The 23,547-nt window shown below is 42.3% G+C and overlaps 1 protein-coding gene across 4 annotated transcripts in view; it reads left to right on the top strand.

Moving 5' to 3' along the window:
• Positions 1–23,547, top strand: part of CCDC149 (coiled-coil domain containing 149) — a 127,984-nt gene that overhangs the window by 44,148 nt on the left and 60,289 nt on the right. For 3 of the 4 annotated variants that reach the window (XM_061164478.1, XM_061164477.1, XM_061164476.1), the window contains exons 2-3: positions 8,528–8,689; positions 10,390–10,428. In XM_061164478.1, coding sequence (XP_061020461.1) covers positions 8,528–8,689; positions 10,390–10,428 — 201 coding nt within the window. Of the gene's footprint in view, positions 1–4,946; positions 5,038–8,527; positions 8,690–10,389; positions 10,429–23,547 lie in introns of those variants that run through there. The other variant, XM_061164479.1, reaches the window with a different exon arrangement.

Raw genomic sequence — 23,547 nt, 5'->3', positions numbered from 1 at the left:
GACTCTTTAACAAGTCGTGCTGGAAAAACTGGTCAACCACCTGTAAAAGAATGAAACTAGAACTCTTTCTAACACCATACACAAAAATAAACTCAAACTGGACTAAAGATCTAAATGTAACACCAGAAATTGTAAAACTCTTAGAGAAAAACATAGGCAGAACATTCTCTGACATAAATTATAGCAAGATCCTCTATGACCCACCTTCCAGAATAATGGAAATAAAAACAAAAATAAACAAATGGGACCTAATTAAGCTTAAAAGCTTTTGCACAGCGAAAGAAACTATAAGCAAGGTGAAAAGGCAGCCTTCAAAATGGGAGAAGATAATAGTAAATGAAACAACTGACAAAGAATTAATCTCCAAAATATACAAACAACTCATGCAGCTCAATACCAGAAAAGTGAATGATCCAATCAAAAAGTGGGCCAAAGAACTAAACAGACATTTCTCCAAAGAAGACATACAGATGGCTAACACATATGAAAAGAAGCTCAACATCACTCATTATCAGAGAAATGCAAATCAAAACTGCAACAAGGTATCATTTCACGCTCGTCAGGATGGCTGCCATCAAAAAGTCTACAAACAATAAATGCTGGGGAGGGTGTGGAGAAAAGGGAACCCTCTTAACACTGTTGGTGGGAATGCAAACCAGTACAGCCACTTTGGAGAACAGTGTGGAGATTCCTTAAAAAACTGGAAATAGAACTGCCATATGACCCAGCAATCCCACTGCTGTGCATACACACCAAGGAAACCAGAACTGAAAGAGACACATGTACCCCAATGTTCATTGCAGCACTGTTTACAATAGCTAGGACATGGAAGCAACCTAGGTGTCCATCAGCAGACGAATGGATAAGAAAGCTGTGCTACATATACACGATGGAATATTCAGTTCGGTTGAGTTCAGTTCAGTCGCTCAGTCATGTCCGACTCTTTGCGACCCCATGAATCGCAGCACGCCAGGCCTCCCTGTCCATTACCAGCTCCCGAAGTTTACTCAAACTCATGCCCATCGAGTCAGTGATGCCATCCAGTCATCTCATCCTCTGTCGTCCCCTTCTCCTCCTGCCCCCAATCCCTCCCAGCATCAGGGTCTTTTCCGAGTCAACTCTTCGCATGAGGTGGGCCAAAGTACTGGAGTTGCAGCTTCAGCATCAGTCCTTCCAATGAACACCCAGGACTGATCTCCTTTAGGATGGACTGGCTGGATCTCCTTGCAGTCCAAGGGAGTCTCAAGAATCTTCTCCAACACCACAGTTCAAAAGCATCAATTCTTCGGCACTCAGCTTTCTTCACAGTCCAACTCTCACATCCATACATGACCACTGGAAAAACCATAGCCTTGACCAGATGGACCTTTGTTGGCAAAGTAATGTCTCTGATGGAATATTACTCAGCTATAAAAAAGAGTGCATTTGAGTCAGTTCTAATGAGATGGATAAAACTGGAGCCTATTATTCAGAGTGAAGTAAGTCAGAGAAACACCAATATAGTATATTAACGATATATATGGAATTTAGAAAGATGATAACAATGACCCTATATGCAAGACAGCAAAAGAGACACAGATTTAAAGAACAAATTTTTGGACTCTGTGGGAGAAGGTGAGGGTGGGATGATTCGAGAGAATAGCATTGAAACATATACTGTCATATGTAAAAGTGCAAATTTGATGCATGAAGCACGGCACTCAAATCTGGTATTCTGGGACAACCCAGAGGGCTGGGGTGGGGAGAGGGGTTCGGGATGGGGGACACATGTACACCCACGACTGATTCATGTTGATGTATGGCAAAAACCACCACAATATTATAAAATAATTAGCCTGCAATTAAAATAATTTTTTTTTAAAAAGAAAAGGCCCCGGGAGGGCTGCCGTCTTCCAAACAGGGTCTCAAAATACTATGAATTAAAATGTGTTGTTTTCAGTTACACAATTATCTCTAAGAGTTTCTTGTTAAAAATATGGTTTGACCCAAGAGAGGTGATTTGTGGAATTGCTAATAATTTAATTGGTACCAATACAGAATACTAAGAAGTGTCTGAAATTCGTGGTTAAGAGCCCCAGTTTGAGCTGACGGTTGTTAGCATTGTGACTTTGAGAAAGACAAGCTCAGCTCTCTTGTCTATAAAATGGGGAAAGCAGTTTTTGTTACAGTTGTCATATAATGTTGCATATCAAATGAGAGTCTCTGGGAAAATGTTTTGTAAGCTTTAAATGCTGTAAAAAAAATAATGCCTTCAATTTTGAGAATGTTTCCAAAGCCAAATACTAAATCATACTTTGCATTTCAAGCTCCCAGTAATCTCAATGAGGTAGGCAGAGCAGGTATTAATTAATCCGAATTGTACCCCAACCCCAAAGAACTGGTTAATTCTATTACATAATGGCTTTTATTCAGGTCCCTTTCATACCTACTCATCTTTCAAAATTCATTTCAAGCATCATTCCTCTGTGTAGATTTTCTTTTCTGCCCAATACCACCCTGCAGCTACATTCTTGCCTCTCTTGGTGGCTTTCACTAAGTATTTGTTGAATGAATGAATAAATGTACAGAGTAACTTATTATAGAAAAGTCATTTCCAAACTTTAAAATGGCAGTCTACAGAATATGTTGAAAATATGCAGACAGGTGTGTTTGTTCCTACATACATATTAACAGACAAAAGTTTCATGAAATAATACTTACCTTTACTGCATGGGATCATGCTATTTTCTGTTCTATTCTGGTTTTGTTTTTGTTTTAAAGAAAATGAAGGTAGCAGCTGAATTGATTTCGCTACACAAACTGATGTATTTTGACCCACAATTTGGAAGACACTGTTATGGAAGATGCTGGCAGCTGGGAACCTTGTTTTTTGCAATTGGGCAAACCACTTGGGTTATCTGGGAGGTTTATCCCTGCTCCAGTGTTCATGCTAATTTTCAAGAATAAAGACATGATGAGGTGATGGGAATAGGCATGTAAGCATTGTGGCAGCTTGAACGTTTACTGCATGTAATGTATTTTCAGTTTTTCCTTGCCTATATGAGGAAATAAAAATCTAATAACGTCCTGCTGCTGCTGCTGCTAAGTCACTTCAGTTGTGTCCGACTCTGTGCGACCCCGTAGACGGCAGCCCGCCAGGCTCCCCCATCCCTGGGATTCTCCAGGCAAGAACACTGGAGTGGGTTGCCATTTCCTTCTCCAATGTGTGAAAGTGAAAAGTGAAAGTGAAGTCGCTTAGTCGTGTCTGACTCCTAGCGACCCCATGGACTGCAGCCTACCAGGCTCCTCCATCCATGGGATTTTCCAGGCAAGAGTACTGGAGTGGGGTGCCATTGCCTTCTCCAAATAACGTCCTAGGTTTGGATAATTAACTGTTTGAGAAAGATTTGATTTTCATCACAAGTGCGTCTTTGAGACTATACAGAGATTTGCAAGGGTGACTTTCAAATAAAAGGCAGTTTCTGTATCTGATATCCTTGACCCCCAGATATGTTTCTGAGGCAGGATTTTTGGAATCTGAAAGGAAATGCAGTAAGCGTAGTGCCTATTGTGTATCAACCCCAGTAGACTTCTGGGTGGCAGCAGATAATCAAACACATTGATTTGTCTTCAGCAAATGTATGAATATTCACAATCAGTGGCATAGACAGTAAAAACCCTCACATCAGCTGAGGTCACTAACAAGATGTGAACACATTTTCAGTTTTCAAAACTTTGGGCGTTTCAGAAAAACCCATAACGGATTGTGGGAATTACGTCTTGTTATCCAGGTATCATGCTTTTCCTTCTCAAAATCCCCAGGACCATTTATCCATTTAGGAGACCAAATGTTTGGCTCAGTGCCTAACACATAGAAGACACCCAGAAAATATTCCCTGAATGAATGATTGAGACCAACTACAATTTATAGAAAATTGTTGCAACCAAGTCTTTGGAGAAAACAGCCTCTAGTCTTATCCCATTTCCTTTAAGTGGATGGAAACCTTGTTGCCTCTACTTGGCTCCCTCACAAGGAGCAGAGGAGAGGGATGCTCACGAATTCTTTGTTTATTTTTTTCCTCTTCCTTCAGGCCTTGTATCTAGTTTTAGAAGCGGGTGGGTGAAGAGATTCTAGACATAAAAGGAGCCAAATTTAAAATTCCCCTTTCTTAGCTTCCCTATGCTGAAAATACCAACTAGATGTAGTAACCAACTCCATGAATATTCTGATTGTTTTTTTCACGGAATGCTTGGTTTGTCAGAAATTGGGGTTTCACAAGCTTGGCTATACAAAGACTTGGGTTCAGATTCTAGCTCTACTAAACCCTTAGCATATTACATAAACTCCTTCAGTCCCACTTTCTCATTTAGGAAATGTACATTGAAGTAACACAGTAACCCCACGGCAGTGCTGTGGGGATTAAAGGAGATCATCCGTGGAAAGCATTTGACATAAAACTTTGGTTTTGTTGTTGCTAACAGCAATAGTAATAGTGATAATATCAATCCTCCTCATCATTGTGGTAACTCAGTAGAAGCGCAGAGCAGGGCAGATTTGATCTCCCCAATCTCGCTACCCTCACACTTTGCTATGGATCGTGTTAGGATGGGCTAAGGTGTGCTCTGATAACAAACACCCCCTAATCTTTGTATCTTAACAGTACAAAAGTTTATTCCTGGATCACACAGATTTCTCTGTGGACCCAAATGACTCTTCAGAGCTGTTGTCTGCTGTGGTTCCATGATCCAAGTTGTGCTGTGATTCATACCCTGACCCTTGGGATCATCCACCCTGGAACTGTAGTCCTCTGGGTCCCCTTTACTGTATAAAGCAAGTTACATGGTTCTGCCTTACTCCAAAGCAATGGGGGAAGAACAGTCCTGCCAGATGCCTGGAAGTAAAGAAGTAGAAATACTGGCGAGAGGCACTGGTGATGACCGTGCAGACATTTAGCCTTTTCTCACTCTGTCCTAGATGGTTATCACAAACACAGTGGTTACTGCTTTGGCCTGAGCATCCTTTCCAACCAGGTGGCTGTCCTGAAGTTACTGCTGCAGGTAATCTTTAGAAATCATTGAGCTAACTCTGCCCTAGGTGAGGTAGAGGAGCAATTTCTAGGCATTGGGAGTGAGTCACGTCTCCTGGATTGGAGCCCCTCCCCCATGTGTTTTCCCCAGCACCCTGCACCCCAGTGATACTGGATGGGATGTTGAAATCATGGGTTCCTCACGTTAGGAGGCACTCTTGGGAACCCTGCTCATTTTCCAAGAGTGGAAACTGAGACCCAGGCAGCATGAGTTTGTTTTGTTTCCTGTTTTCCGGGGCTTTCCCAGGGTCCCCAAAATTCATGATTAGCCCATCGCTTAATCCACATCTGGACAGAGGCCTCCTGGCTCTGCCTGGTGGTTGTCTACTGTCTGCCACTTCCATCACCCATACTTATCCTCCTTTAGAAGCGGAGACGTCCCATATACAATGATTGGCTTGTCTCGCTTTCTGTTCTATTTCTGGTCCCTTCTAAGGCTGAGGCTGGACCTGTGCATTCCCTGGTTGTTCAGGGATCCTCCCCATGGAGGAGGATCTTCAGCACCTTTTTCTTTCCTTTTTATCATTTGTTTTTTGTTTCCAGTTGGAGGGACAGGAAATGGGACAGTTTAGCAGTTGCTACCACAGGGGCTTAACTGTCACTGTTTTAGAAGAAGAATGAGAAATTCCATCCCATTCCCCAGTACACCCCACCCCACCCCCATATACCACCCAGAAGTTTCTATTGATATTTTAATGAGACTGCATGTAGAAGCTCTTTGGCCAGATGGTAAAATATGGTCCCTGCCTGTACTTGTTCAGAATCCCTCTGTGCTATAAATGGGGGCTCAGACAACCCTGGATGGCTCTGAGACTGAGGCTTGCCTGGAAATTCTGGGCTACAGCTGGCCTTTCAGTCCCTCCAGACTATGTTCATTGTTTCTAACTTCACAGTGTGGAGCTGAGGCCTCCAGAGCCTGGGGTTTCAAAGTACAGGTGGAGTAAGAATCACCTGTGCCGTGTGCTAACAGCAGATTTCTGGGCCAACCACCAGAAATTGACAGTTTGGGCAATATGTGAGCTGGGAGTGAGCAGTCTGAGCCCAGGCCCAGAAATCTGCATTTTCACAAGCATCCCAGGGTAACATAGAGCAGGGCTCTTGTTGATGCCAGTGCACCAAGGTGGCAGAACTACAGAGGAGGTGTCCCATCTTCAGCCAGAGCAACACTTGGAGCTATTTTATAAATAAGGCTTAAACCTAAGGCTTGTTCTGCTGATAGAAACAAATGACATGGAATAACATTTTTGCAATTCACACTCTAGATCACAGTAAGCAGAAGAAAGAACCATCCAGCAGTGGCTTTCTCAAGACCATACTTTTCTTGAAGTGGCTTCATCTTTATACAGAATGAGTTTCTTACCCTTTGATGAAATTTATAATTGTCCTGTTTTCCACACCCTAAAGGAAGCCAAACAGCAGCAATGCTGCTCCTCAAATCCCTGGCCCCTGGGTCTTAGGCACCTCTGTGCCTGTTTTCTATTGACTGTCTTAGACAGAGAGGGAATGGATGTCTACTTCTGCACCTTACAGCTTCCAAGGCCTAGTTTGGGCCATGCTTTGGGAGAGAAACGGCTTCTCTCTTGGACCCTAACAGATTGCAGTTCGAGGTTAGGGAACTTGAATTCCATTTTGCCACCAAGTAGTGGCCCTTACCTGGTCCCCTTCAATACAACAGATGTGACTCTAATCTTGCCTGCTTCAGCTTATAACGTCTACACATGATTGTGATTTTCTTCCCCAAAGTGGGACGAATCGGAGCATATGTGGGCCCTTAGACTTGGATCTGAAGGGACAAAGGTGACTGTCTTTGTGCCCCAGTACTAATAACAGTGCCAACCGAGGCCGCTAATGACAGGCAAAGAACTGAAGGCGCAAGGGTAGATCTGTTAAACTGTGTGTAAATGGTATTTTTTCCTGTGAAATCTCAATACCTCCCTGAGGACATTGCTCTTCAGGTTTTTGAGCTACTCTTCTCTGATATTTACACGTTGGGGATTTTACTCTTGAGAAATCACTGTGGCAACAGAACCATTTGCCTCCACGAAGACGATGTCAAAGTCTTAAAATCTGGGACATTTTAAGGCAGGATTCCAACCTCATTACTGCCAGGAATAAGATTCATCCAAGGTGGAAGTGTCCTCTCTTAGAACTCAAATCATCTCAGAATGGCTTTTCTTTCCCCTTTGTTTTTGAAGCTAAGCAATTACTTTTTTTTTTCTTAAGGAAAAAAATGTGCTAATGTACAAAACTCTTTCTCCCCTTTCATTTATTTGAAATTGAACTTAACAAAGTCAGTTCCAAGCAAGCACTATATATGAGTAATGCTTTTTGTCCATAAAAGAGCATTGACTCGAATGGTATGAGAGTGCTGATCCTCTGTCTGCTTTGTGTGAGCGTCCGTAATGACAAAGTGCTCATGTCAGAGTGTATAATGAAACTATAAATTGTTTTCATGAATGCTCTGAATTTGGTCTTTTACGGGGCAAATTCAAAAGGTATTTAGTGCCACATCTCACATATGTGAATAACACCAGACGGTGCAATAGACCCAATAAAAGGACAGAATCCCAGTCGGGCTCACGCTGGCCCAGGTGGTGGGTAATTGTCAGGTGAGGGTCTGTCACAGTGTGGGGAGAGGGGCGATGGAGGGACGAAGATATCCTGCAACTCTGAGGAAGAATTCCAGCAAGATGGAACTTGACTTTGAGGGGGTAATTCAGTGTGACTAAAATACTTCACTCATAAAATTGGTCTCTCGGTGGTGGGTATCTGCACTTGAATCCTAGAAAAAAAGTGCGCACCTCTGCCCCATTTTAGTGAACAAAAACTCGCAAGTGAGAAAATGTCTGCTGGGTTGCATGGGCAGGTGCAATCTATTGTAGTAATGTATAGTTTGATCAAATTTTTTATTACATTTTTGGTACTTTTTTAAATTATAGAAACCATATAGGTATATTCTAGAACATTTGGCCAACATAAAAAAGTATAAAGAATAAAGAAAACATGCAAATAACTTTGCTACCAAGAGATAATTGTTAGTAATGTACAGAATTTTTATTAAATTTGTGTTATTTTGTAAAATTTTAATAGAACTTTACACAGTCTTATCAGTATATATAAATACCTTTTGAAACAAAATTTGGCATCCTGTTATCTATTTAACTATGGAATTGTTTAAAAGGATTGTGCTCTTTAACTTACCAATTACTGTCCTGTCTCAGTTGGCCAAACTTCATGAATGGCCACGGTTTTGGTTCTGTGACAAGGGCACTGCGTCAGGTACTTTGGCAGCCTTTGGGCTCACGTGTCATTGAATGACAAATGTCTCTGGGTATATGATCTCTGAAGACAAAAAGCACCAAAGCCAAATCAACCCTGCAGGGTGCGTGAAACTCCACCACGGGTGAGAGGAGGGAGGCCTGGGGGCGGTTCCGAGTCGCGGGGATGTGTTTGTTCTGCAGTTCCTGGTGTGTAAAAGGAAGCTGGAGAGTAAGAAGGAAGCCCTGCTGATCCTCTCCAAGGAGCTAGACACGTGCCAGCAGGAACGGGACCAGTACAAACTCATGGCCAATCAGCTTCGAGAGCGTCACCAGTCCCTGAAGAAGAAGTACCGCGAGCTCATCGTACGTATGACGTTACCGTGACGCCCCTGTTCCCGTATGGAGATAGAAAGAGGGCCTTTAAACACGCGATCTCTTCCAAAGAGCGCTGAATCCGGACAGTTACCAACCGGAAAGACATGAAAGTCTTTCAAGTTATCAAGACATGAAAGTCATCAACCCTACTTCCTCCACACCCAGTACGATTTGCTGGTTGATAAGTATATGCTTCCGGATACTTGCTCTGGCACCCGTGAATGTACACACATATCTGAATGTGTCTGCATGTGCCTTATTTACTTATTAATTAATTGTAAGAAGGGTTTATTTTTCTGGAGGATTCATGTTATAAATCTGTGCTAATACAGAAGCCACTGACTAGCTGCATGTGGTTATTTAGGTTTCATTTTGAATTAATTAGAACTAAATAAAATTGTCATATTTCATGTGCTCAATTGCTATAGTTGGCTGGTGGCTACCGTATGGGATTGTGTTGATATAGAACATTTCCATGGTGGCTGCTATATTGGACAGTTAGCTGTGGGACATGTCCCTCATTGCAGAGAGTCCTATTGGGCAGCTTTATATAAATGTTACTCTAAAACTTGCTCTTTTCGCTCAGCACTTTATTTTGGACATCTCTCTAGGCCATATATACAGATTTAACTCATTAAAAAATATTTGCATAGTAGTATTTCCATAATTTTTAAACCTTTCCCTCTCCTGGGCAATTAGATTTTCTCTAGTTTTCATATGGCACAATTTTTAAGGAAGCAAATTAAAATGAATTGGAGGATACCAACTGCATAGTGCTATTTTGCATTCTCCGTTTTTTCTCACTTATGCCATCTCTTTTTTAAGTGCTGACACTATTGCTTACATTTAACCAGCTTTGCTGGGGTCATTGAATTGTCCTCAACAGAAATATGATAGAAAGATTCCTAAGGTTAAAGTAATGTTGACTTACATGAGGACTGCATCAGATATAGGAGTCCTGTTTCCTGAGCATTTATCACTTACCTGAGATATTTATGTATTCCCAGATGGCACATGAGGGAGAGAAATTAAATCCTTTTAAGACAAAAATCTGATAGGGCTAGAAGTTCTCACTTAGTTTTCTTGTATTTTGGGCATATCCTGTCCCCAAATTGTACTGCCTTTAGAGAAAATTCAAGTGTGTGTATATATGCACGTGCATATGTGTGTCCGTTACTATTACCTTGGATCTAATTATTTAAAAAAGGAACTCAAACCAAATGAAATACTATTTCAGTTTAGTCTGCTCAAAAGTAATTTTGATAAATCTAAGTAATTAATTAATTTGGCTCACATAGGTTTAGAAAATAGTTCAGTTTAGTCGCTCAGTCGTGTCCGACTCTGTGACCCCATGGACTGCAGTACACCAGGCTTCCCAGTCCATCATCAACTCCCAGAGCTTGCTCAAACTCTTATCCATCAAGTCAGTGATGCCATCAACCATCTTATAGAAAACATATAGATTAGTCCTAATTGAAAGTGATTCTTCAGAGGTTTTCCCAAAATAACTCTGGTTCAGTTTACAATTATCAGTTTTTAAAGTACATTTTAGTTTAGTTCAGAACATTGCTGGTTGCAGGGGCCAGGAGTGGGGAGGGTCAGAATTTAGTTCATAATTCAGTGCAGTTCCTTGAATCTACATATATCTGATTTTTTTAAAATAAAATGTAACATTGGTTTCTTTGTAGGATGGAGATCCATCACTTCCCCCTGAAAAGAGGAAACAGGTAAGACTTACTCCTTATCTTTACTAACTCTCAGGATGTTTGTATTGATGTCATATAACAACTGGAGGATCAGGGAATCCCAAAAGAAATCTTTTAATTTCCCAAAGGTGTTTGTATTACTGGGGGAAGTGTGGTTGAGAAACACTGACTACAAAGAGGAGCTAAGGGTTGGGTGAAGGAGACACAGTGAAGTCTCACAGGATAGAAGAGGGCACGCAAGTTGGCTGTGTTCCCTTTCTTGTTGGGAACCCTGTTGAAAACCCACGAGTTGAGGGCTTACTGCTAGCGGGCTTTAGCTCACGTTCCATGGATGAATGTCATTCAGCAGTTCAGACTTTTAAAGACATCTTACCAGCAAAACTCAAACCACTTATGTTCTCTCCTAAATGCTAACCAGCATTATTTCTTGATGAATCCATTTCCCCCAGATTTTAGGTGCCCGCTTTTATCAATGAACGAATCCTTGTGTTGTGTGTGTGTATGTGTGTGTTTCTGGACTTTCTGTTGTTCCATTGAGCTTCATGTCCCATCCTATTTGTACCACATTATTCTGTTTTTGTTTATACTTTCAATACCTGTTTGGGCTATTATCCTTAGCTTTGCTCTTTCTTTTCAGATTTCTTATTTTTTTTTTAAATATAACTGACAAATATTTTATCAAGTCCTCCTCTGATTCCCACCCCACCTTAACCCACTCCTGTTGGTATTTTGATTGGAGTTTTCTTAAATTTATAGATTGATGTAGGGACAGTTAACACTTTTATAGCGTTACATCCAGGAATATCATACATCAAATTTTTAAAATCCAGTTGCATGCATACATATATATATTGCTTTTTTCAAAGATATCTTGTTGAAGGTAGCCTGGATGATGGTGATGTTAATACTATGTGTTCCATGTTATGGGAAACCCCCTGCACCAGAGCAGGGCTTCAAAACTGGTGGGTGAAGATAAGGACTCAGGAATTGTTTGCTGTCTTAGAGTTGTAATGGCCCAGCCAACATCCTGTTTTTGTTCACTGATCATATGCCTGGCACAGCATATAAACACCTAAGATTCATGACTGAATAAACTGTAGACATACACACACAACACCTGCCCTGAAATAACAATTCAGTCCCATGGTTACCCTTTCAGGCATTCAGTTCTGGTCACTTCCATATCCCTTTCCTATTTTATTTGATTATTTTGTAATGCTCCAGCTTTTAGCTAATATCAGGTTCTTCTATGGAGCTAATTGATAGTTTTTTCCTCAAAAAATCATGTGGAAATTTACCATAAATGTTTTAAAATTGGGATCCTTCGTGTGGAATTGCTTATGTTTTTGTTTTTGTGTTTTTGGTGTCTATGAGCCGTCATCTTTGCTGCAATTTTAGAGTTTGTTAGTATTCATGAAGGAGTTTTACAGTGTAAGTGAATTCACGTTCTGTGACTTTATAATAAAAAATTTACATTGACTGAAGAGAATCTGATGAATTCCAGTAAGTCTGTCAAGCTGCATTCTTACAGCTCTGGGGAAAAAAAAAAAAACACACACACACACACAGGTTCAATGTCCTAAGTTCTGGTTTTGTAGCTTTTAATATGGCATTTAGTTTCTGTCCCTTTAGGATTTAGTGTGGTGGTGTGAGCTTGGGCTCTGCACCCTTCCTGCCTGTGATGGATGAGGTAGGATGGACTGGGGTACCAGTGACAGACATTCTAAACTGCTTAAACAGTAAAGGAGTTGATACCCTTACATAAACCCCAAGTTGAGAGGTAGTTCAGGTCTCAGATGCTGTACTTTCATGTGCTCATTCTCTCTTCTCTACCATACTTATCTAAGAAAAATACAGGAAATCAAATCTTGGATTTCAGATGGACCATGAATACCTTTTTAGTATAAGAGTATGGGGCTTTCCTGGTGGCTCAGACGGTAAAGAATCCGCCTGCAATGAAGGAGACCTGGGTTCGATCCGTAGGTTGGGAAGATCCCCTGGGGACGAAATGGCTACCCACTCCAGTATTCTTACCTGGATAATTCCATGGACAGAAGAGCCTGATGAGCTACAGTGCATGGGGTTGCAAAGAGTCAGACATGACTGAGTGACTAACACTTTCAATTTCATGTATCATGCAATAATATTTACTTAACTAAAACAATATTGACTGTTAATCTGAAGTTCACATTGAGCTGGGAATCATATATTTTATCTGACCATTCTATCACTGTGCTGATTTTAATGTCAGTTTCTTCTTGAATTTAGCATCAGCTTTCTCCTGAGGCCAGTTTCCGTAAGCAGGAAAGACTGAAAACCCAGCTCTGGAATATAAGTTCTTCCCTCCAGTCTCACTGGACCAATGTAGGACATGCTTTCCTTCCTGGTCTATTAATATTCACTGGGAGGATACTATTCATTAATTAGCTTAGATTAATCACCTGGGATGGAAGGGCCAGCGGTGACACCCACTAAGCTAATAATGTGCCTTGGGAGGTTTCCTTTGGGGGCCTGAGACTCTGTGTTTCCATCTACAAAATGGGAATAAACATGGTGCCCACTGCATAGTGTGGCTGGGAGGAACAAATGAGATAACAAAAGTAGAGTCTTCAGCACAGTGCCTGGCACAGGGTGAGCATCAATAAATATTTATCATCCTCTCCCCCTCCTGATCATCCCTTTCTTTTTTGATCAATTGTATATTTGTGTGCCTTTGTTAGGACCCTTCTGGTTACACTTGGCAACTTGAAATAGCTTAGGCCAAAGAAGAAGTTACTGGCTCATAGAACCTCCGAAGGGTTGGGTGAGCAGCCACCTTGGGAGGCAGAAATGCAGCCAGGCCTCAAGACCAGTTACCACCAGCACTCAGGGGCCCCCAGGTTTTTCCTCTGCCTTCAGCATTCTCTGGGTCAGCTATCATTTCTTTTTCTGGACCTGCTTTCTCTGCAGAATAGGAAACATGACTGCTGACCACATAAGACCCCACGTCTTTCATCTCTAGGAAGAACCTGCTCCCTGAGTCCCAGGAGAGAGCTCCCCTAGGCCAGGCTTAGTCCAGGGGTCCACTTCAGGGTCAGCTGGGCATGGCCAGGCATACTGTAGATGTAAGGCAGCTCCTGCTGTTGTCATGGTGACAGGATGCTGGGTAGACCGTGTCTTAACCATCTGCTCTATGTGCCTTCTTGAGACAGTCTTGGAATGACAAATCATAACAATGGAGCCAGTGTTTTTGAGTGCTCATCCTTGCCATATCAGACCCTATGCCCAACATTACACCTTGGAGGATCCCATTTAATTCCCACACCACCATGGGAAGTGGGGTTATTATTATTATTGATGCCAGTGGCAGTTAAGTAAATTACTGAAGGGAAATAACATAAGGAATTGGTGATGGAGAAAGAGTTTAAAGTCCCGCAGTCCACTCAGAGCTCATTCTTAGAGCCACCATGGTTCAGTAATAATTTATGGAACACCTTATGAGTATCCTGTGCGGATTAGACACTAGGAACACAGGAGTGAAAAAAGTCAGATCCAAATCCTTGAGCGTGTGGAACCTGCCTTGGTTAGAGTGAACAGACGTTATGTTTGCTCGGGATCATTGCCATTTGCACCTCTTGTCCTGGCATAATTTTATTTTATGTAAGATTTTTTTGATGTGGTTGTCCTACTCTTTTTGTTACCCCATGGACTGTAGTCTGCCAGGCTCCTCTGTTCATGGGATTACCCAGGCAAGAATACTGGAATGGGACCATTTTGAAAGTCTTTATCGAATTTGTTACAATATTGCTTCTGTTTTATATATATATATATATATATATATATATATATATATATATATATATTTTTGACCAGGAGGCATGTGGGATCTTAGCTACCCAACCAGGGGTGGAACCCACACCCCCTGCTCTGGAAGGCAAACTCTTAACCACTGAACTGCCAGGAAAATCCCTGTCCTGACATAATTTGTATTAGTGCTCCCTTCTCTCTCGAGTGTCTTGATTTGGACAATAAACAATATAGTTACCTTAAGTCTTTTAGAGATGCTGTGAACAGACAATAAACAAAATGATTAAAATATATAGGATGTTAAATGGTAGTCAGTGCAATGGAGAGAAAAAATATAGCCCAAAGCCAGGGAGGGAATTCTGGCTTAGTAATGGAAAAAATGTCTTGATAAACAGTGGGGGGGGGGGAATAGTTCTAGTATTTGTGGGAAAATTCTTACCTGTTTAAAATATAGGTTTTCCAATTTTGTTTACCTTTAGTTGATTTATAAAAGTATGCTCTTGGTTTTTGGGTGGGCAAGGGTATTCAGATGCCCTCTTCATTAGCTCAGTGTGGGGAAGAAAATGCACTGTTAAATTTGCAGGTGCTGGTTACAGTGAAACTTTCCATTTAGCCAGAAGCAGACAGCTTTAGCATCTGTGTGCTGGTAGATGAGAGAGGTGCAATTACCTTCTTCACTTTTTCATCAGCAGGAATGAGGGGTAGAGGTGTGCACCCTGACCTAGTGTCTCCTGTCTTACATCACGTGTTTGTCCCACAGGCAAAACAGTAGGTGAAGTATTTACCCCTCCAGCTGCAAAGCAAATGTACCTGTGTTAGCAGAAGGCATTGGAATGAGAACCAGCAGCCGGGGTGACAGATGGGACATGGAAGGGGGTCAAGAGATCCCCGCATTGGAAAAGGAGAAGATGCAGCATCGAGCATCTCATTGGCCATAGGCCTTGAAACCATGGCTTCAATTTCTTGACTTGAAGGAGGGATTCCTATGGACTCCTCCCCTCTTCAGCTCAGAAGGAGAGATTACTATCATCTCTGTCTTATGGACTGAATGTTTACATCCTCCCCCACCACTAAATTCATATGTTGAAACTCCACTCCTCAGTGTGATGGTGTTAGGAGGTGGGACCTCTGAGACGTAGTTAGGATAAGATGAGGTCATGAGGGTAGAGTCCTCACGAGCAGATTCAGTGCCCTTCTGAGAGTTATGAGAGAGCATGCTTTCTCTGCCATGTGAGTACAAAACAAGAAACCTACAGCCTGAAAGAGGGCGCTCCCTAGAACCTGACTGTGCTGGCACCTTGATCTCCAACTCCCTGCCTCCAAAACTGTGAGAAATAAACTTCTGTTGTTTATAAGCCACCCAGTCTGTGGTGCTTTGTTGTAGCAGCTCAAGCTGACTACAAATGTATTGCAGGTTCTTTTCAAATGTACGTAGAAACAGTATCGCATGCTCAGTTTCGCATTGCTTTGTGCTTTGCAGAGACCATGTGTATATGGTATGCATGCACACGTGTATCTATGTACATGTGTCATCTCCCAGCTGGCTTCTGCAGCCACACAGCAAGTTGGGTCTTTCCGAAAGTCAAAAGGCAGCGCCATGGATGGCAGTAGATAAAAACTGAGGTTCTGGCATCCAACCTGGGGGATTCAAGTATAATACTTTCACTTGCTGACTGGGTGATCTAGGGCAAGCTGTGTAACCTTTCTGAGACTCAGTTTCCTCCTCTCCAAAATGAACATAATCATGAGATAGATTCATACAGTTTTTATGAAGAATTCACGTGATAACATGTATAAAGCCCAGTGCCTTGTGCCTGGTGGGTGCTCAATGTTCAGTTGCTCAGTAGTGTCCAACTCTTTGTGAACCCCTGGGGTGCTCAGTGGGTGTTGGCTAATTCTTTTATTTTTCCTGTGACTTGTCCAAGGTCATACAGGTGAATAGAGCAGGACTAAAAATCCAAATCTGCTAGTGTGTTGTTCCGTGTTCTAATTTAGGTTTTTGTTCCTTATTTGACTCTGAGGCTCTTTGAATTGGAAAGAGCATGCGCTCTGTCACTCATTCAGGTCTGACTCTTTGCGACCCCATGGACTGTAGACCGATAGGCTCCTCTATCCATGGGGATTCTCCAGGCAAGAATACTAGAGTGGGTTGCTATGCCTTCCTCCAGGGGATCTTCCCAACCCAGGGACTGAACCCAGGTCTCCTGCACTGCAGGCAGATTCTTTACCATCTGAGCCACCGGGAAGTCCAGGAAAAAGCACAGTCAACATTTAATCCAACCCGTTTTGGAAGTTCAAAGATGAAGTGCTTTATCCGAAGCCCTCTGCTTAAGCAGTGGTTGAGAACTGGAAACTGAGCTAGAAATCTTTATCTGTCAGGCCCGTGTTCTTTCTTGTGGCAACCAGTGTCCAGTCATAATATCTACCTGTTTTTTGTCTCCTCCTCTCAGGATAGACAAGAACATTCATGTTTGTAGTTCTAGAAATATGGTTGTCAATCGAGGCTCTCTTTTAGAATTTAGAATCCTTTTTAAAACAACTCAATTTCCAATGGCAAATCATCTGTTAAAGAAGCAGTGAAGAAATCGTGACAACAGTGATTTCACTAATAGCTTCTCAGGGGATATTGAAATGAAAATTTCTTCTTGATACTCCAGGCAGAACTATACACAGAGCACCGCTCTGCCATGCAGTGCAAGATCACCAGAAGATCTCAGATGACCCTTTAAATATTTTTCTTTTGCTAAACAAGCAATTCCTCCAAAGGAGATAAAGGGGAATTTAAATGATCTGGGGTTAATCTTCTTATACGTTGGGATTCTTTGGGGTCATGGCAACATAGTTTTCCCCTAGCAGTCTCCTCCTTGAATAAACAATCAAACACATCTTTGTCTTTGCCTGTTTTGATTTCAAGTCGAGGTACCAGGGGAGGTATTCCTCTTGGTTTAGGAGGGAGCCTTTGCTTTCTCCCTTAAAAAGTGATGGCTTATTTGGATGATGACATGTGCCAGAATGACAACCCTGGAGAAATCAGAGCACGGAATGACCCTTTGTAGAATGGGAGGGAGCCTTTTGCTTCAGCAGAAAATTTTCTTGGTCAATCTTATTTTAGTCCCCCGTGACCACAAATCAGAGCAACTTTGTATATGCATTCCAGTTTGATGCTCAGAACCTAAAACTTCCTTCAAAGGTCTTGAGTGCTTTGAGATGTTTCTTTTTATAACACTTTGAACAGTACAGCTTCACTGTTACACCAGGGAAACTGGGAAGAAATCCAGGGTTCAGCCTGCGGGAGCCCCCCCCCCCTCCACACACACATCATCTCAACTGTAACTTCATTCTGAGTGCTACCACCTCCTGCTCAGAAGCCCTTCGAGTCCTTGCAACAACTTTTGTCAGGAAGGCAGGGCTTCCCCCAATTTATAGATGGAGGGATTTAAGCTCAATGAGTCTAAAGAGCTTGGGGGCTATTACAGGAGCCACTAAAGTGGCAGATGTAGAACCATAATGGCCAAGATTAAGCAAACATTTGTTTATATAGCAGCCTCCTAAGCCCATAGACGAGCATTTGCCTGTGGGCCTGGAAATGCCTGCCCTCGCCAGTGTGTGTTTGGAGATGGTGAGGTGAGAGGAGCTGGGCCGGGGGCTGCTTACGCGGCCAAAATCTCGGTGAGACTGTGTGGAAGGAACTCTCTTTCCATGGTTGTTTTTTGTAAATAAGAAAGCTGTCGCTGTAGCGGAGGTTATCACTGTGGCAGTTGCTAGAACAGGGGGCCCTTGCTCAGCAAAGCGAGTTTCACTCTGTTAACACAGGAGTCGCTATAGGACCAAAGCGGTGGAGTAGAAATTGCAATTAAATTTGCTATCAATCACACCATTCGAGTATACGCCACATTTTCTCAATTTTTTTTTTTTTTTTTTTACATATTCTTGCTTAATCGAGTACTTTACACTACTGGAGGTGTGAGTTTAAAGGGTTCAGGTGATAAACACCATGGAGTTCAGGAGCATTTTCTAAATCTGGTCTCTTCTCACAGTTTTTTTTTTTTTTTTTAAAAAAGGATTCTTCTTGAAGAAGTGCCAAGGCCAAGTTTTTACCTGCCTCTCTCTTATTTTTTTTCCCCTCCAATTTTTAAATCCTGGTTTTGATATGTCAGCCAGCTGAGAAGGCAGTTACAGGCTTTTTGGTACACATCACTTTTACGTTATGATGGAGAATTACGAGAGTCGTTATGATGACTTCCATGGCTAGGTTTCTGAAGTGGTATATATCTAATAAATTACAAAGTTTTCAGGATAACTCAAGGGATTGTAACTGAAATGTTGCTCCTTTCGCCTCCAGGTGGCTGAATTATTTAAGAACTGGGGTGAAAACGTGTGGCCTTCCCATTTTCCTGCTCTTCCCAGTGTCTGCTTAGCACAAGGTTGGGAGGTTAATGTTAAACTTTTCATCACTTTCTTTGATTTTGTTTTTATCTGTTGGAGAGGAAAATCTTTTCCTCTACCTTCTTAGGTTCAGTGCATGGGGGCCTGCAAATTTAACAAAAGCAGATAACAGGAGAAAAAAGCGTACAATTTTATAAATATTTTATGTGCATGGGAGTTCATAGAGAAGAAAAAAAAGTAAAAGTGTTAGTCGCTCAGTCGTGTCTGGCTCTTTGCAACCGCATGGACTGTAGCCCACCAGGCCCCTCTGTCTATGGAATTCTCCAGGCAAGAATGCTGGAGTGGGTTGCCATTCCCTCCTCCAGGGGGTCTTCCGACCCCAGAATCGAACCTGGGTTTCCTGCATTGCAGGTGGATTCTTTATTGCCTGAGCCGCTAGGGAAGTCAAACTCAAAAGAGTTATTTAGACTGGGGTGGGAGGGATTTACATACCATTTTAATAAAAGAAAGGGCATTTGGGCTTCCAGGGATGATAAATTGTGGGAAAGTAACTAGGAAGATATATAGGAAAACTAACAGAAGATAGGGTTATTTTGGTAAGATTTGTTTATGCAGACTCATCATGGTGCCCGTTCTCTGTGTCCGGTGATAAGAGATGCTCTTCCCTTACTGGTACTACGGAGAGGATAGGATAGCCTCACAAATAGAAATTTATGCCCTGTTTTTAGGCTGAAAAGGGGAAGGGAGAATATTCTCAGTGTCTGTTGATTCTCAATTGCCTTCATATCAAAATAATTCTCATGGCAGAGGAGGATATTCTGGGGTGGCAGATACTGATCTCATGTCCAACTTTTCATTTCTTACATCAGTGAGACAATTGGTATATAATGGATCTTGTCTCCCCACCTAAAAGATTTAGGGCTACTTCTTATAACTGATACCCTGAATTCCCCTCCTTGTAAACCAGTCTTGGTTACTTGAGCTTAGAAAACAGGGGTCCTTCACAGAGATTGTCATTGCCAGTGTGATATACCATTAAAACAAACAAACAAACAAAAAACTCCCACCACTTCTTATAAGTTTAAAAAATGTATTGCATCTATAGTGTAAATGTCTATGTATTTTCTGACATTTATGAAGGAATTCAAACACAGTGGCAAGAGCCAGAGTTTAGGATGCAGCAGGACTTGAAGAAAGCAACGACAGCTCCCCTTGTCCATGTGACGAGTCTGTCTCACTGAGAATTTCTGCAAAAAAAGCAGAGAGGTTGGGGCAAGATGCACACAACTCTCTCAACTCCCAGACCTCTGCATTTATAACAACTGTCAGGATGTGTAGTCTTCATCTCTGTGCAGAGAGAATTTCCACAAGCATCATAGTCCCCACACCAAGGGCTGGCCTTGGCTGGCGCTTTTTGTGAACATCCATTGTAGCTGGGGGTTGACTGGATCCTTGATAAAGGAAGGTGTGTTGGAATAGACAGCTGCAGTGTCCCTTCAGCCTCGGGTCTCCCAGCCGTGTTTTCATCAAATCTGTCTTCTCTCTTTTCCCCATCACAATTTTAATATAGAAACTCCGAACTAGAAAGAGTGACTTAAATATATAGCTTCTACAATATACTCTAGTATATTCAGCATCCCACTATTATCAGAGTGGAAATGTCAACCTTTTAACATCAGCCCTGGCTAGATCTGAATATTTAAAAGAGACTTCTTTTGAAACCTTTTCATGTTTTGCTATTTATGCTACTCCTTGCCCCAGAGATTTAGAGGAAATAATCTCTCGGTTTTGTTTTCTTCCCCGTGAAATCCTTTCCAGTGTTAGACGGTCTGCCACTTTTTCCCTGACATTGCCTTTACATCGTGCAGCTATTCTAAACTGATGGTCACAGAGTCCTTCTCAATAACACAGAGACAAATGCTCTGCATAGCTGATAAATTATAAGCAGGCGCCGCGTGTTAGCTTGATGGATGGTTATAGTGAATGTGTGTGAGTCATGGGTGTTATTTTTGGTCAAAAGAATTGTGTGAACTTTTCTCCTCTATTTTGAGTGCTTTGAAATGTACTACTTTTCTTTCTTTCTCTCTCTCTTTTTTTTTTTTTTTTTTGTTCTTTAAGGTGTATGTCAAGGAATTAGGCACCATATCAGAATAGTCATTTTCTAGTTTTCAAAGTTATTGTTTGGGAGTTGAGGAGGTGGAAGGACTGAATAGAAAAGAATTGTGTATTGACAAGTAAGCCAGCCTATGAAATGGGAAAGAAAATTACAGCCACCTGCTTTAAAAGGGGGGGTCTCCCCCACCCTTCCCTACCCCAAGGGTCAGTTTGAAAGCTGGGGTAGATTTATGGTGAATTCCCTTGGAGGCGATGTGATTCTAATTAACCATTGTTTTGCAGCTTCTGTCGAAATGCTTGACTTTATTTTAGTAGATTTCTTTTCAGCCAGGCTGCAGAGTAAATAATGTTTGACAGTCGCATCACTGTGTCTCTGAATCGCTGTTTCCTAAAGCAGCCCAGTCCTCTACTTCGCATATCACTGGAACCTTTGATATATAAACTGGGTGCCTGCCTTGCTGTAACACCCAAATACCAGTAAGTATCTCTGGGCTGAATGCTATTCAAAGCAGGGCCTCAGGATCAGTGAAAGGCCGCAAGCTGCCATTTCTGGTCCATGTGACAAAAAGAAGTGCAGAAAATGAGAGCAGGTGTTAATAATTTTTTTTTAATTAGAAGATAACTAATTTACAGTATCATAATGGCATCTGCCATACATCAGCATGAATCAGCCATAGACATACATGTGTCCCCTCACTTCTGGATCTCCTTCCCACCTCCCTCCCCAACCCATCCCTCCAGGTTATCACAGAGCACTGGCTTTGGGTTCCCTGCATCATACATCAGACTCCCACTGGCTATCTATTTTACATATGGTAAATGTATATATTTCCTTGCTAGTAATCTAGTTTCCTTGCTAGTATGTGTGATTTTATGTCAGGTGAACCTAACAAACACTTGGGGCCTTGAGGTCTTCTTCAATTAGTTTTCCTAGGAATTGATCTCCATTGTATTTTGCACAAATACTGATCTGTGACAAATTGGAGGTCAGGGTCTTTCACCATCAAGAGTTCAAGCTGTGAGGGTTAAGCTATTGTGGTTACATCAAAAAACGTCAGGGTGTTCCCACCCACCTAAGAGGCTCAAGCAGTGATTGATTCAGAAAGAGCAGGTCAAAGATGTTGCAGATTTTTTTTTTTTTTTGTCTTTTGTTAACTTTCACTGTTGCTCCCACAAGCGTTTCCTTCTGAACATCTCTTCCACTGTGTTAAGAGAAGCAGGCTCCTGTGAAGGTGAATTTTGCTGTGTCTCCTGCAGATGGGGTGCTGAGATGCTGTGTGCAGGTGCCAGCAGACTCCCTGAGGACACTTTCAGCCACGCACCAGCCAGCACTGGGCTGCTCCTTGCATCCTGCCTCTGGGCCAGTCCCTCTGGCCTGGGGTGCCTGTCCTTCCATCTGCTGGGGAGGGATTATGCTTGCTGAGCTAATGTCTGGGAAGTGTTCTGGAGTTCCCTAGAGGAAAAGGAGAGGCTGCCCGCTTGTGATACTCTGTGCTAGCACAGGAGAGCGGCAAGAAGGAGGGGAGGAACCCGGAAAAGAAAATCAAGAATTGAATCATCTCTCTACTGCAGTCCCTGGGTTAACCTGCTCTAGTGGTTTTGAACTGTTTTCCAAAGTGGGAATCTTGTGATGTGAGGGGGAGAAGGAAGCCGGTTGCCTTCACACTACCTGGAACTTTCCCCAGGATACCCACAGGGTTCACACTTGCCTGTTCCTCCTTTTTCAAGTCTTGGTTTGAATGTGGCCTTCCTTGTGACACCTGCTATGGCCTTTCCCCGGCACATACTGTTCCCTTTGCCTGCTGTGTTTGTTTCACATAGCATTCATCATTTTAACTCATCAGTCGTTATTCATTTTGTTGTAATATAATACAATTAATATAATGTCATCTATTAAAATGTAAGTTTACAGGAACAAGGGGCTGTGGACTAAAAAATTCGTCACAACTTTGAAAGTAGAGAGTTATTTGATTTGATGGGAATCTTAAGGATTCTGAGCCCGGGAGGCAGCATCTCAAAAGCTCTGAGAAAGCTGCTGCAAGGAGGCAGGAGAGAGTCAGGCTATATACAAGTTTGCAATAAAGGGGCCAGGCAGTCAGTCTGAGCATCACAGATTATTGTTAAGTAGTTAGGAAACCCAGATATCAAGCTAAGGAATTTAGTGTTCTTCTATGTATGGGAAGATGCAAGCCTCCAGGCTCACTGAATTCATTCCTTTCATATGCACCTCAACTATCTGGGGCCAAATCCTGTTTCTAGAATGTTTACATCCTTAATTCCTTGTTCACCTTAAGGGGTGACAGGGGTGGCGGATGGCTGCTTCTTGCAGCCCCCTACCCCCAGCTCCTCAGCAATCGCCATTGGGGGGTGGCGGCATCTGCCGGATCGCTGGCATGATGTTCCCTTTTGGGAGCCTCATTCACATTAGGAAGCCAGAAATCATGGATGGCTGTGACATTTCTTGCCCACCGATATGGCAGGAAATATTTCATTTCACAAGACTTTGTATTGCTCACTGTTGTATCTCCTGAGTCTAAAAATTGTGCCTGACACATAGTGGGCACCCCCTAAATATTTGTTGTCTAAATGAATGGGTGACCGAGTGCAGAGGCAGGATGACAAAGGAGACAGCTGTATCCAAGGAGCCTTTCTGCCAATCTGCCCAACTGTCCGCTGAGGGAGTGAGCTGGAGCCTCTGGAAGGGCAGAGTCAGAGATGACCAGCCTTTAACCAGTGCCTGCTATACATCGAGCACTGTGGAAGATGTCCTAGGTTCATTACTCAATGAAAGTATCCGTTTAATACCTGAAGTACATATGGTTAGCTCCATTTCATGGGTGAAGAAACTCAAGA

This window comes from Dama dama, chromosome 17 (assembly GCF_033118175.1).
Source record: "Dama dama isolate Ldn47 chromosome 17, ASM3311817v1, whole genome shotgun sequence".
NCBI classification, from domain to species: Eukaryota; Metazoa; Chordata; class Mammalia; order Artiodactyla; family Cervidae; genus Dama; species Dama dama.
This window is presented reverse-complemented; position numbering and strand designations above follow the sequence as displayed.